The sequence below is a fragment of the Lontra canadensis genome, unplaced genomic scaffold (genome assembly GCF_010015895.1).
Source record: "Lontra canadensis isolate GAN:19392208 unplaced genomic scaffold, GSC_riverotter_1.0 scaffold121, whole genome shotgun sequence".
NCBI lineage: Eukaryota > Metazoa > Chordata > Mammalia > Carnivora > Mustelidae > Lontra > Lontra canadensis.
This window is the reverse complement of record NW_022631115.1, coordinates 4317700-4332307: the sequence shown is the minus strand read 5'-3', so window position 1 is coordinate 4332307 and position 14608 is coordinate 4317700. Positions and strand designations below refer to the sequence as shown.

The window sequence follows — 14608 nt, the reverse complement described above, 5'->3', positions numbered from 1 at the left end:
GGGCATAATCATACCCACCTTGTGCAATTATTATATTAGTAATATATATATGTATATGTAAAGCACCTAATGGTGATGTGGGATGTAGTATTATAGGTGTTCCACAAAAGACAGGATAGCAAATGCTGTTATAGTGCTCACTATATGCCAAACATTCTTTTAAATGCTATGTAAATATTAACTCTCTGTACAGAAGTGTTCATATAATACTGATGTGAAATCCAATTAGGATGTTGTGTAGTTCAGAACAAGGTATAGATAATTCTTTTGGGCTTTTAGCCTATGCAGAGGTGAGATGTTGAGAAAAAGACTAAGATTTTGATGAAGATTTAGGGCTTTTAGTCTGGAAAAACAGTGAGCAAAATCATGGGGGCAAAGAAAAGTTAGGTATGTTTGGAGTGGTAAGGCTTGACATGTCTAAACAACCTGGTGTGTTCGATACTTAGGGATGAAGAGCATCCTGGAAGAATATTCTATAAAAGAAGATTGAGGTAGCAAGAGGAAGACCTTAAATTCTAGGCTAAGGAAACTAAATCTGTTCCATGTGTTACTGGAGCTCCTTCCTGCAAGGTAGACTTGGCCAGGAGCCATAGCTCCATTCAGAACCATTTTTAAGTAATTCAAGTGGCAGAAAATAGTCACATGGCTCTTATTTAATTTAGCATTCATTTGGTTTGTAATCCACTCTACTATGTGAAATGTTTCACCAGAGTGAAATTGGAAATAGATGTTGGGTGACACATTTATAGGCAATTTCTCTTTTACTTATAAGATGGTAATAGAGATCTGACTCTTCCAGTCAAATCCAAAGGTATGTGGCATGGACAAAACACCCACTACCTGCCTTCTGCCATGCCCTACAGCCATATCCCGTCCTTCCAAAAACATTCATTTCACTTGTTGTGAGGTAATAATTAACGTATAGTATTATTTGAACTCTTTAAGATTGTGGTGACCTTATGGACATTCTGCTTACCTGTAGCGTTAGTCACTCAGCTACAGATTGGTTAATTTCAGTTTTAATCTCCTGCCAATCTCATCAAATTTTACTCAAACATGAGCCTCACAATCGAGAATTCCATTTATTATTGATATGATAATAGAAAGATAATACCGGCTTTGTTTTGTCTTCTAACTATACATGCTTCAGTAATCCTTTGTAGATAGTTTTGTTGTACTCAAGACTTGTTTGGACCAAAAAAAGTCCAAATCCTCTCACTCAGTGTGTGCAGATCACTCAGGCTATGATTTTACTTTCACTGTTCTCTGCACATTCATCTTTCTTGGATTTACTGTCTTTTGGTCAAAAATTGATCTATTTTTCAATACACTATTCATGAGTTAACATCAGTTTAACTTGATAAGTATTATTTTTTTCTTACAAACTCTATGCTGAGTTTCATGTTTTTATTAAGAATTTACAATATAGAAATATCCATACTGTCCATCTTTTTCTTCCATTCTTCTCCCTCCTTCCCTCTGGCTACCCTCAATAATCTCCCTAGCTGGTATCCTTGTCTCTCTTCTCTCTTTCCACACTGTCTAAAACACAAATATGATCAGGCTAAAATGTCTGTGTAGTGGTTAAGAAAGGACTTTTAAATTTTGTTTTTTAAAAATCCTGATTTGCATTCAGCTGTGCAATTTAATAACTATACCATGTGGACATAGTAACAACTAAGTCACAGTATGCTCATCTGAAAGACAAGGATGCTTCAAGTGTCTCTTGGCACCGCTGGGTGCACTGAGAGAGGTGATGTGGCCTCTAGGGCAAAGTAATCAGAATTGCATGGTCCCTGAAGTGAATGAAGAACGATGGTCTGCTTTATTTAGCTTCCCTGACTCATTCCACCCTCCCACCCCCACCCCAGGCAGGAGTCATTACCTTCTTATTTGTCTTCCTCATACAAATGTTGTATTTCCTGCTTGTTCATCAATCAGTCTTTTCTGAGAGAATGTTAGCAGCCTACTTACTGAAAAGCACCCTCACATGTATCTTAGTGTAATGCCTGTTATATAAACAACACCCAACACATACTTGTTCAATTGTGAACACCATCTCATTGTATAATCTGGTGTTGCTGGTATCAGCCACTCCTCATGTTCCTATACTCAGTACTTTAAATCTTGGTTATAACTTTATACAATCATCCAGACTTCCTTGCGTTTAAATCTCCTTTGATTCAACACTGATGATTTATAGAAGAGAGCACCATGAAAACAAAAGTGTTAAATAATCTTTATTAAAATTATCTGTGGTTACTAGTATCATCCATATCAATACTTGTACACTTGGATTGGTTTGAACATAACACCATAGTAAAAGCTGGTTTGTGGTGATTCATGGTACCTCTAATTCACAGCGTCTCATGGGACATAGAGTTGATCTAGCGACTGAGTAATTGGCGTTGGTAACTTCTTTTCTTTTTCAGTGCTACCTTTTCCTAAATTCCCTCTCTGATGTAAGCTCTGTAACATGTCCTTGGCTTAGGAATTATTTTATAAGCTCGTAGGATCTACTGTGTCTGGCAAGCCATTTTCTTACTGAACAGTAGAAGACATACACTGAGCAGAACAAAGCAGAACAATTTTGAGGGTTACAATGGTTTCTTCACAAGGAAGAACTTTAAACAAAATTTGGGAAAAAAGGAAAAACTTGGACATGAATAGCATGTCAACTAAATCAAATCTATATAAAATATTTTTAACAATATAGTATAATCAAAGATGGATGGAACTTTCATTTCAATTTCCCAAACTCATTATTTACCTCTGTCTTTTGAGAACTTCAGTTAAGCTCTAGGAATCATATTTTATTTTATTTTATTTATTTTTTTAAATCATTTTTTAAATTTATTTTCAGCATAACAGTATTCATTGTTTTTGTACCACACCCAGTGCTCCACGCAATCCGTGCCCTCTCTCATACCCACCACCTGGTTCCCCCAACCTCCCACCCCCCACCTCTTCAAACCCTTCAGATGGACTCTGAGAAACAATCTGAAGGAATCATATTTTAAATTCAGCCCGAGACTTTTTATTTCCTTTTATTATTGACAATACTGTGCTATTTTGCATCTGGTTTAAGATTATATTTTTGTCAGACTAGTATACTTATTTTAATTTAGTTCTTGCCATGAATTTATAATAGAGCAAGGAACGTTCCCACCTGGGTGCTATATAATATATAATATTTAATTTGTCACTGCTCTTTCACTGTGAAGTGAAATGAACAATTTTTAGCAAAAAACATAATTTGAGATCTAAATAATATGTCAAATAGATATGTAATACTACATGGCATTCCCTTTATTTCCTAAGAAATACTTCCTTATCATTTTGAGTAAACTATGTGGAACAGATGTAGCTCTCTGGATTATCTCCTTATATGTCATTTAATTTTAATTTCTAATTCTAATCACGCAAAGCAGCAGTCACAATGCCCCGTACACTCCAATGCCTGAAGAATATTTGTTGATTTTTTTTTTTTACCATGTGACTTCTATTTTTCAGCATTTTTTTTTTGCTTCTATTATAAACAGGCAACAAGATCACTTGTACATTGATGAAGATAGTAGACACGTGACATTTCTGCCAAAAGCAAAGTTTGCCCATGATTTCAGCAATTTTGCAGTGGAAACTCAAAAAACCATCAAAGGTCTCAGAGAACAGGTTTGTTTTTCCCCCTAAGCAAAATGTCCTTATCGTAGAGATTGAAATAACTAGATTAAAAAAAAAATCTGTCCAATGGCTCTGTAGATATATAGCACAATACCCATTTCCTTATAATAGTTGAATTCAGGGAAGGAGCGCTTGGGTAAAATCCATTTCTTTTCTACCAAATACCAATTTCTTCAATGCACAGGGTCCCAGTGATGGAGCTCTCTGCTCAGTGAGTTTCTGAGTTCCTGCTCAGTGCCTTTCTGAATAGTTGTGTTTGGGTGCTCTTTTTATCTCTGTGGATGTAGATAATTTGTAACAGGCCAACACATACTTTTCTTATAATTTTTTGTTTTTGTGTTTGAAATGGAATCCAAACAAGCCTCTGAGGGATTACTGCTTTGTCTAGTTTTCCATTTCTGAAAAAGCTATTGTTAAAAATGAAATTTCCACACTCCTCTGCACTTTTGCTTATTTTCTCAGTTGTTCTGGCTCATGGTTTATTTAATTTTTTCTAAAATTTGGGAATGAGTCAATGAGAGATTTGGCTTATATTAGAAATGGCAATTAGATGGTTTTATTCAGAAATGGAAGTCTGATCTCTTTCAAGGCATAGTGCTGTGCTGGCTCCTTCCTCAACTTTAATGTCACTATGAAGCATATTTTTTTGTTTCTTACCATCAGAGGCCTTGAGGCAGAAAGCACTGTAGTGGTGTGAGAAGAACCCAGGGCCTGCTGCCAGGAAGTTCTGCCTTTACAAGTTGCCTGAGCTGGGCAATTTATTTAACCATCCAGAATAAGTATCCTCTGGACTTCCAGGAATGTTGTAAGGATGGCAGAAGCACTTTGTGAACAGTAACCTCCTTAACATATTACTGTTGCTTTTGAATGTAAACATTATCTTGTATAGAAATGCAAGATTACCTGCTTGCTGCATGTGTCACCCTTACGGTCTGGCTGCATCCATGGTTTGCATCAGTGTGCTATCCATCAGTACCCTTCTTTATGACCAGAACAACCACTTGTCCAATCAGTTGTCCAATCTGAGTCTGAACATGAATCTCAAAGATTTGAAGCATTGTTTCTAGAAGGTTATTCTTGAAGGTTAAGGTTATTCCCTCTTGGAATGGTTGGGATGATCTAGGACTTTGGGACCTCACTGAATATAGGGACCTCTATTTTATTTGCTTGAGCTCATGTGTCATAGAAGAGGTAAGTTATACTGGTAAGAGAAAGCCCTGGGCTGCAGAAGGTGGGCCTTGTTACCTTAAGTATTAATCCCTTTATCTATATAGCAAATTATTTTTCTTGAACTTATTTTATGGATTTACAGACACAGGTAGAATTCATAAGTAACATTTTAGTCCAATTTTATCTATATGTTGGTGGTGATATTTCATCTTTGATATGCTGTAATAGTGATTAGAAGCATTCCAGATACCCCAAGACTGTAGTAGTTGGTCCTCCAAGTGTCCAATAACAGTGTGAAGTAATATATATCTCTAAATGTATCAAGAAAAAGTGTTTTTCCTTGTTAATTTGTTCTATCTCTTCCATTTTACTATAAATATCTTAATAGCTGGGGCTGCTTCACTGCTGGATCCTCAGTGCCTGACACACAGTACTTGTTTAAAAACAACCAGTGGTTTGTTTTTTTGTTTGTTTTGTTTGTTTGTTTGTTAAGATTTTATTTTATTTATTTGCCAGAGAGAGAAAGAGAGAGAGAGGAGAAGCAGGTAGAGCTGCAGGCAGAGAGAGAAGCAGGCTCACCAGTGAACAAGGAGTCCAGTGTGGGACTGGATCCCAGGACCCTAGGATCATGACCTGAACCAAAGGCAGATGCTTAACTGACTGAGCCACCCAGGCATCCTGGTTTCCTTTTTGAACTCAAAAAGTTCTGAATCTATCAGGAATATAAAGTGTATATTAGGACCAGACAAAGATGCAAGAGGCAGTTACAAGGTCCTGAGCACTCCTACAGAAGTCAGGTTTCCCTGGGACACACGGGATACACTGATGGGAAGAGGTACAGTAGGGCACAGAACTGTATGCACATTTAATGAAACCCAACAAAATCCTGACAGATAAAAATTGAAGGAATAAATAAATATGACATAATACCAGCATTGGAAAATATTGACTCAAGTCAGAAACCAACCAGGTCATGTAAAGTAGATTGAAAAAAGAAAAAAAAAGAAAACAACATTGAGAATGGAACACACATAAATTGAGCATCTTCTACTACATCTGTGAACAGAAAAAGAAGCAGTTGGAGGTGGACAGGATGATGAACACAGATGTTCTGAGGACAAAGCATATTTTCAGATATAACAAGCCCTTAGGATTTGTGAAATTAACATTTGTTGTTAATTTGTCATTTTCCTGAGTTTTAATGGTCCATGTTAATGTGAAATGTATCCTCTTGGCTAAAGAAGGACATTTGTAAATCTGCAGTGCATTCAGCTTCGTGGCTTTTCTGTTGCTTATCAACATGAAAGCAACTCATTCATAAATAAATAAAAAAAACTAAAACTAAACCTTTACTTTATGAAAAATGAGCATCCAGATAAAGTCATGTGTATTTCTCATGGTAAAATTAAAGACAATGAAGAAGTAGATTAAACAGGATATAGAGGTACTTGTCATGTAGGAGATTATTGTTATTCTTGAGACCACCCTTTGTCTATGACACAAGATTCCAACCTTCAGTTATTAGCCATGGGTTTCTACCTTTACTTTCTAACCCTAGGTGCATTATGTCTACAGGGCTGTGAAATAGTGCCAGTCTTGACATTTTCCACTGTTGCTCATTTACATTTACTAGGTGACTTTGGAATGTCTAGAAAAGATATTTATTAATGCTGGTCCTTTAACCATGATAGAATCAAAGTAATGAAGGTGGTTTGCAAATTCCATGGTGTTATAAGTATTTTGTAATCAGTGGGTTATAGTAAATTATATTTGTTCATTAAATATGATTCTGATCATTGTAGATATAACTAGAGCTAGAGCTATAACTACACTCAGAACATTTAATTATTTCAATTTGTGATAGTGCTGAATTTACATGGCTGTAAAGGGTGTCTGTCTGTTGCAGGGGAGAGGTAGTACATAATGAACAATGAGATAATATATATGAATTTATACCTTTAATTAAAATTAAACTCTTAGTGAGGTTTTCAAATTGTTTGATGTCACAGTAAGTGCTTTATAAAGAATAGTTGAAACTCTGGGAGAAGTTCTTAGAACCCTGGTATCCTTTTGAATGAATATAGAGTAAAATAAGACATATATTCAGACTCAAACCATCAGATTTTTAAAGAGAAATCTAGGCCATTCAAATAAGCTTTAAATAATTTATTTCAAGTTCTATTCAAGCTAAATAAGACATACAAGTTTGCATTTAATTTAATAGTTGAAATTAACAAAATAAGCATATACAATTTTTTGTATTAATGTCAAGATCATAATAAAATTGAATTATAGTCTTCATATGATATATGCTTTTTTCCATGAGCCTTTGGTATAGTGGATATATTTTCCCTTTTTTAGGAGCCTATTATACAGATATATATTATTTTATGGTTGAGGTTTATGGTGTTTATACCTCTGTCATTATAACATGTTATTAGAGCTAGAATTTAGTTAAATTGTCAGAAGCTAGGAATTTATCTTGCAAGTGTGTCATTTGTTTATAGAAAATAAAATATTCTGTACATTTTGATGCAATTTCTAGAGCTGCAATATAGTGAAAAATGGAGTCTATCTGTTTTGTTAAATGGACCTAAATATTTACAGTTATTTAATCATGACAGGTAATTTTTTTTCTGTCATTTTTCAGATAATGTGTCATACATGATCAGATTTCAGAACTTAGGACACAATTTAAAAAAGTGCCTAATTTTGAGTATTGATGAATGGTACAGAGGAGATACACGGAAATCACTAAATAACTTGTATGTACTTACTTAACATCATTTGGAATACCACATTAATATTACGAGACTTTAGAGGGAATTTTCTTTTTTGATATTTTATTATTTCTTAATATGAAATAATTTGCAATTTAAAAAATTTTCAATAAATGAAACACTAAAATTCAATTTGAGATGTAAGCTTATTTTATTTGAAAGGAGATGTGTAAGTCAGTTTTCAGTGAAAATAACAGAAACCCCTCTGTAATTCCAAGCAGGATGGGTTTTAATACAAAAAGTCATAGGTTTTCACAACCATTGGAAGAGAGGAATAGAGGTCATAGAAATAGGTTTTGGAAGCTATTTGGTTCACAGGAGCTCATATGTAAGCCACAGTGAGTTTCAGGAATTTCACAGGAGCCTGAAGCTCAGCCTATGTACCTGTAACAATTGTGCTTGAGAATAATACTGATTTTCTTTCCAATCTTACATGAGTGCCTCTCATTGGTAGACTAATCCAGAACATAACGGGAAAAAAGTTAGGGCATAGTTGTCTAGTTTCTCCTCTGAGATCTATGTAAAAGGGTGCAGTTGATAATAATTTAATGATAGCTAATCCATGACTCATACTTAGGTAAGATCATGTATTTCACTGTAACTTGGTAAATTTGCTGGGTGTTGGAAAGATGGAATATGAAGCTAGACAAAATTCTTGTTCTGAATTCATATTACTTAAATAAGCAAACAGACATGAAGAGAGATAAAGAGAGCAATAGATTGTCCACTATAATTTATTAATCCAAAGCAGGTTCTTTCATGAGTTCAAAGGGGACAACAGTAATAATAATTAAGCTGCGGGGGTGGGGGGAAGCATAAATTAGAACTGTTCCAGAAAATCCAGCTTCACCACTTTATAGAACAAGTATATGAGGATGAGTGAAAGAAAAGAATCAAAGATACTCCAGAGGCCTTCTTTTAATTAAAGGACAGGTAATGTTATTACTAATATAACAACCACAGAAAGTGAAACGATTAAAGCTAAAGGACGTTTTGACATATATAAGCAACAGAAAGATGTCAAGTATGGCTGGGGAATAGGTAATCAAGAATCATATGATATGAGTCTGAGGGGCAGAAACTATCTAAATAAGAAGGTCTATAAAGGGTTCCCCTGAATTCCAAGACTCCAAGGAACAGGAAAGATGCTTTGCATTTGAATTTAGATAATTTGATCTGGTTTCTATAGGAGAAATGATAAAAGAATACAAAAGTGACTGCAATGTTATGTCGTGTTCCAGAAGTGAGCAGATGTTGGCTTAGGATGTACTAATGATCTTAGGGGAAAAAAAAAAAAAAAAGACAAGCTTTGGAGAGGTAACTGTGAAGTAGAATGGTCAGGGCTTGGTGATTGAATGTATTATAGCAACTCCATTTTGATGTGGAGAACCTCCTGCCCAAGGTGAGGTTTTATGTCAAAAACCAGGGGACTAATTGGTTTGGATGAAGGAAGATTTATTACTCACACAGCTGGGAAGATGCCAGGGATGTTTGAGCATAGAAGACAAAGTGAAGACACAGTTGGAAGCTGGCCATCTACAAGCCAAGGAGAAAGTCCTCAAAAGAATCTAACTTGGCCAACACCTTGATCTTGAACTTCCAGCTTCTACAACTGTAAAAAAACAAAATGTTGTTAAGCCACCTGATCTGTGGTACTTTATTATTGGAGCCCTAGCAAACCAGTACTGATTTTGGTACCAATTAGTGGGATGTTGCTGTAACAAATACCTAACAGTGTGAAAAAGTCTTCAGAACTGGCTAATGAATAGAGGCTCTTTAGAGCTTTGAGGTGCCCATTAGAGAAAGTCTTGATTGTGTTGGAGAAATTTTTGGCAGGGATATGATGTTAGAAGTACTTCTGATAAGATTTCAGATGGAAATAAGGAACATGTTATTAGACATTGAAGGAAAAGATGATCCATGTTATAAGTGGCAAAGAACTTGAGTGAATTATGTCTAGTGTTTTGTAGAACACAGAACTTGTGAGTGATAACTTTGGAAATTTACCTGAAGAGATTTATTTCTTTTTTCTTTTTAATTTATTAATTTTTTTATAAACATATAATGTATTTTTATCCCCAATTGTACAGGTCTGTGAATCGCCAGGTTTACACACTTCACAGCACTCACCATAGCACATACCCTCCCCAATGTCCATAAACCCACCCCTCTCTCCCTCCCCCCTCCACCCAGCAACCCTCAGTTTGTTTTGTGAGATTAAGGTCACTTATGGTTTGTCTCCCTCCCAGTCTTGTTTCATTTATTCTTTTCCTACCCCCCAAGCCCCCCACGTTGCATCTCCACCTCCTCATATCAGGGAGATCATATGATAGTTGTCTTTCTCTGATTGACTTATTTTGCTCAGCATTATACACTCTAGTTCCATCCACGTCATTGCAAATGGCATTTGATGGCTTTTGATGGCTTCTTAGTATTCCATTGTATATATATACCACTTCTTTATCCATTCATCTGTTGATGGACATCTAGGTTCTTTCCATAGTTTGGCTATTGTGGACATTGCTGCTATAAACATTTTGGTGCACGTGCCCCTTCGGATCACTATGTTTGTATCTTTAGGGTAAATACCCAGTAGTGCAATTGCTGGGTCATAGGGTAGCTTTATTTTCAACTTTTTGAGGAACCTCCATGCTGTTTTCCAGAGTGGTTGCACCAGCTTGCAATCCCACCAACAGTGTAGGAGGGTTTCCCTTTCTCTACGTCCTCACCAGCATCTGTCATTTCCTGACCTGTTAATTTTAACCATTCTGACTGCTGTGAGGTGGTATCTCATTGTGGTTTTGATTTGTATTTCCCTTATGCCCATTGATGTGGAGGACTTTTTCATGTGTCTGTTGTCCATCTGGATGTCTTCTTTGCAGAAATGTCTGTTCATGTCCTCTGCCCATTTCTTGATTGGATTATTTGTTCTTTGAGTGTTGAGTTTGATAAGCTCTTTATAGATTTTGGATACCAGCCCTTTATACTGATCTGTCGTTTGCAAATATCTTCTCCAATTCTGTCAGTTGTCTTTTGGTTTTGTTAACTGTTTCCTTTGCTGTGCAAAAGCTTTTGATCTTGATGAAATCCCAATAGTTCATTTTTGCCCTTGCTTCCCTTGCCTTTGGTGATGTTCCCAGGAAGAAGTTGCTGTGGCTGAGGTCAAAGAGGTTGCTGCCTGTGTTCTCCTCAAGGATGTTGATGGATTCCTTTCTCACATTGAGGTCCTTCATCCATTTTGAGTCTATTTTCGTGTGTGGTGTAAGGAAATGGTCCAATTTAATTTTTCTGCATGTGGCTGTCCAATTTTTCCAACACCACCTTTTGAAGAGGCTGTCTTTTTTCCATTGGACATTCTTTCCTGCTTTGTCGAAGATTAGTTGACCATAGAATTGAGGGTCTATTTCTGGGCTCTCTATTCTGTTCCATTGATCTATGTGTCTGTTTTTGTGCCAGTACCATGCTGTCTTGATGATGACAGCTTTGTAGTAGAGCTTGAAGTCTGGAATTGTGATGCCAACAACTTTGGCTTTCTTTTTCAATATTCCGTTGGCTATTTGCGGTCTTTTCTGGTTCCATATAAATTTTAGGATTATTTGTTCCATTTCTTTGAAAAAAATGGATGGTAGTTTGATAGGAATTGCATTAAATGTGTAGATTGCTTTAGGTAGCATAGACATTTTCACGATATTTATTCTTCCAATCCAGGAGCATGGAACATTTTTCCATTTCCTTGTGTCTTCCTCAGTTTCTTTCATGAGTACTTTATAGTTTCTGAGTATAGATTCTTTGCCTCTTTGGTTAGGTTTATTACTAGGTATCTTATGGTTTTGGGTGCAACTGTAAATGGGATTGACTCCTTAATTTCTCTTTCTTCTGTCTTGTTGTTGGTGTAGAGAAATGCGACTGATTTCTGTGCATTGATTTTATATCCTGTACAAGTTCTAGCAGTTTTGGAGTGGAGGCTTTTGGGTTTTCCACATATAGTATCATATCATCTGCAAAAAGTTATAGTTTGACTTCTTCTTTGCCAATTTGGATGCCTTTAATTTCTTTTTGTTGTCTGATTGCTGAGGCTAGGACTTCTAATACTTTGTTGAATAGCAGTGGTGATAATGGACATCCCTGCTGTATTCCTGACCTTAGCAGAAAAGCTTTCAGTTTTTCTCCATTGAGAATGATATTTGCTGTGGGTTTTTCATAGATGGCTTTGATAACATTGAGGTATGTGCCCTCTGTCCCTACACTTTGAAGAGTTTTGATCAGGAAGGGATGCTGTACTTTGTCAAATGCTTTTTCAGCATCTATTGAGAGTATCATATGGTTCTTGTTCTTTCTTTTATTAATGTGTTGTATCACATTGATTGATTTGCGGATGTTGAACCAACCTTACAGCCCTGGAATAAATCCCACTTGGTTGAGGTGAATAATCCTTTTAATGTACTGTTGCATCCTATTAGCTAGTATTTTGGTGAGAAGTTTAGCATCTGCGGTCATCAAGGATATTGGTCCGTAGTTCTCTTTTTTGATGGGATCCTTATCTGGTTTTGGGATTAGGGTGATGCTGGCCTCATAAAATGAGTTTGGAAGTTTTCTTTCCATGTCTATTTTTTGGAACAGTTTCAGGAGAATAGGTACTAGTTCTTCTTTAAATGTTTGGTAGAATTCCCCTTGGAAACCGACTGGCCCTGGGCTTTTGTTTGTTTGGAGATTTTTGGTGACTCTTTCAATCTCCACATTGTTATAGGTATGTTCAGGTTTTCTATTTCCTCCTGGTTCGGTTGTGGTAGTTTATATGTCTCTAGGAATGCATCCATTTCTTCCAGATTGTCAAATTTGTTGGCATAGAGTTGCTCATAATATGTTCTTATAATTGTTTGTGCTTCTTTGGTGTTGGTTGTGATCTCTTCTCTTTCATTCATAATTTTATTTATTTGGGTTCTTTCTCTTTTCTTTTTGATAAGTCTGGCCAAGGGTTTATCAATCTTATTAATTCTTTCAAAGAACCAGCTCCTAGTTTCGTTGATTTGTTCTATTGTTTTTTTGGTTTCTATTTCACTGATTTCTGCTCTGATCTTTATTATTTCTCTCTCCTGATGGGTTTAGGCTTTCTTCGTTGTTCTTTCTCTAGCTCCTTTAGCTGTTGGGTTAGGTTGTATATTTGAGACCTTTCTTGTTTCTTGAGAAAGGCTTGTACCGCTATATATTTTCCTCTCAGGACTGCCTTTGCTATATCCCACAGATTTTGAAACATTGTGTTTTCATTATCATTTGTTTCCATGAATTTTTTCAATTCTTCTTTAATTTCTTGGTTGACCCATTCATTCTTTAGAAGGATACTGTTTAGTCTCCATGTATTTGGGTTCTTTCCAAATTTCTTCTTGTGATTGAGTTCTAGCTTCAGAGCATTGTGGTCTGAAAATATGCAGGGAATGATCCCAATCTTTTGTTACCAGTTGAGACCTAATTTGTGACCCAGGATGTGATCTATTCTGGAGAATGTTCCATGTGGACTAGAGAAGAATGTATTCTGTTGCTTTGGGATGAAATGTTCTGAATATATCTGTGATGTCCATCTGGTCCAGTATGTCATTTAAAGCCTTGATTTCCTTGTTGATCTTTTGCTTGGATGATCTGTCCATTTCAGTGAGGGGAGTGTTAAAGTCCCCTACTATTATTGTATTATTGTCGATATGTTTCTTTGATTTTGTTATTAACTGGTTTATATAGTTGGCTGCTCCCACGTTAGGGGCATAGATATTTAAAATTGTTAGATCTTCTTGTTGGACAGACCCTTTGAGTATGATATAGTGTCCTTCCTCATCTCTTATTATAATCTTTGGCTTAAAATCTAATTGATCTGATATAAGGATTGCCACCCCAGCCTTCTTCTGATGTCCATTAGCATGGTAAATTGTTTTCCACCACTCACTTTAAATCTGGAGGTGTCTTGGGTCTAAAATAAGTTTCTTGTAGGCAGCATATTGATGGGTTTTGTTTTTTTAATCCATTCTGATACCCTGTGTCATTTGATTGGGGACATTTAGCCCATTAACATTCAGGGTAACTATTGAGAGATATGAGTTTAGTACCATTGTATTGCGTATAAGGTGACTGTTAACTGTCTATTGTCTGTTCCTTTCTGATCTACTACTTTTAGGGTCTCTCTTTTCTTAGGGGACCCCTTTCAATATTTCCTGTAGAGCTTGTTTGGTATTTGCAAATTCTTTCAGTTTTTGTTTGTCCTGGAAGCTTTTAATTTCTCCTTCTATTTTCAATGATAGCCTAGCTGGATATAGTATTCTTGGCTGCATATTTTTCTCATTTAGTGCTCTGAATATATCATGCCATTTCTTTCTGGCCTGCCAGGTCTCTGTGGATAAGTCTTCTGCCAATCTAATATTTTTACCATTGTATGTTACAGACTTCTTACCCGGGCTGCTTTCAGGATTTTCTCTTTGTCGCTAAGACTTGTACATTTGACTCTTAGGTGATGGGGTGTGGACCTATTCTTATTGATTTTGAGGGGGGTTCTCTGCACCTCCTGGATTTTGATGCTTGTTCCCTTGGCCATGTTAAGGAAATTCTCTCCAATAATTCACTCTAATATACCTTCTGCTCCCCTCTTTCTTTATTCTTCTTCTGGAATCCCAATTATTCTAATGTTGTTTCATCTTATGGTGTCACTTATCTCTTGAATTCTCTCCTCATCATCCAGTATTTGTTTGTCTCTCCTTTGCTCAGCTTCTTTATTCTCTGTCATTTGGTCTTCTATATCACTAATTCTTTCTTCTGCCTCATTTATCCTAGCAGTAAGAGCCTCCATTTTTGATTGCACCTCATTAATAGCTTTTTTGATTTCAACTTGGTTCGATTTTAGTTCTTTTATTTCTCCAGAATGGGCTTTTATATCTCCAGAGAGGGTTTCTCTAATATCTTCCATGCCTTTTTTGAGCCCAGCTAGAACCTTAAGAATC

At 36.1% G+C, this 14608-nt stretch overlaps 1 protein-coding gene across 1 annotated transcript in view; it reads left to right on the top strand.

The window, feature by feature from the left end:
* Nucleotides 1–14608, top strand: part of PXDNL (peroxidasin like) — a 454842-nt gene that overhangs the window by 426521 nt on the left and 13713 nt on the right. Inside the window, exon 21 of the mRNA XM_032841176.1 lies at nucleotides 3543–3672. Within this exon, the coding sequence (XP_032697067.1) occupies nucleotides 3543–3672 (130 nt within the window). The remainder of the gene's footprint in view (nucleotides 1–3542; nucleotides 3673–14608) is intronic.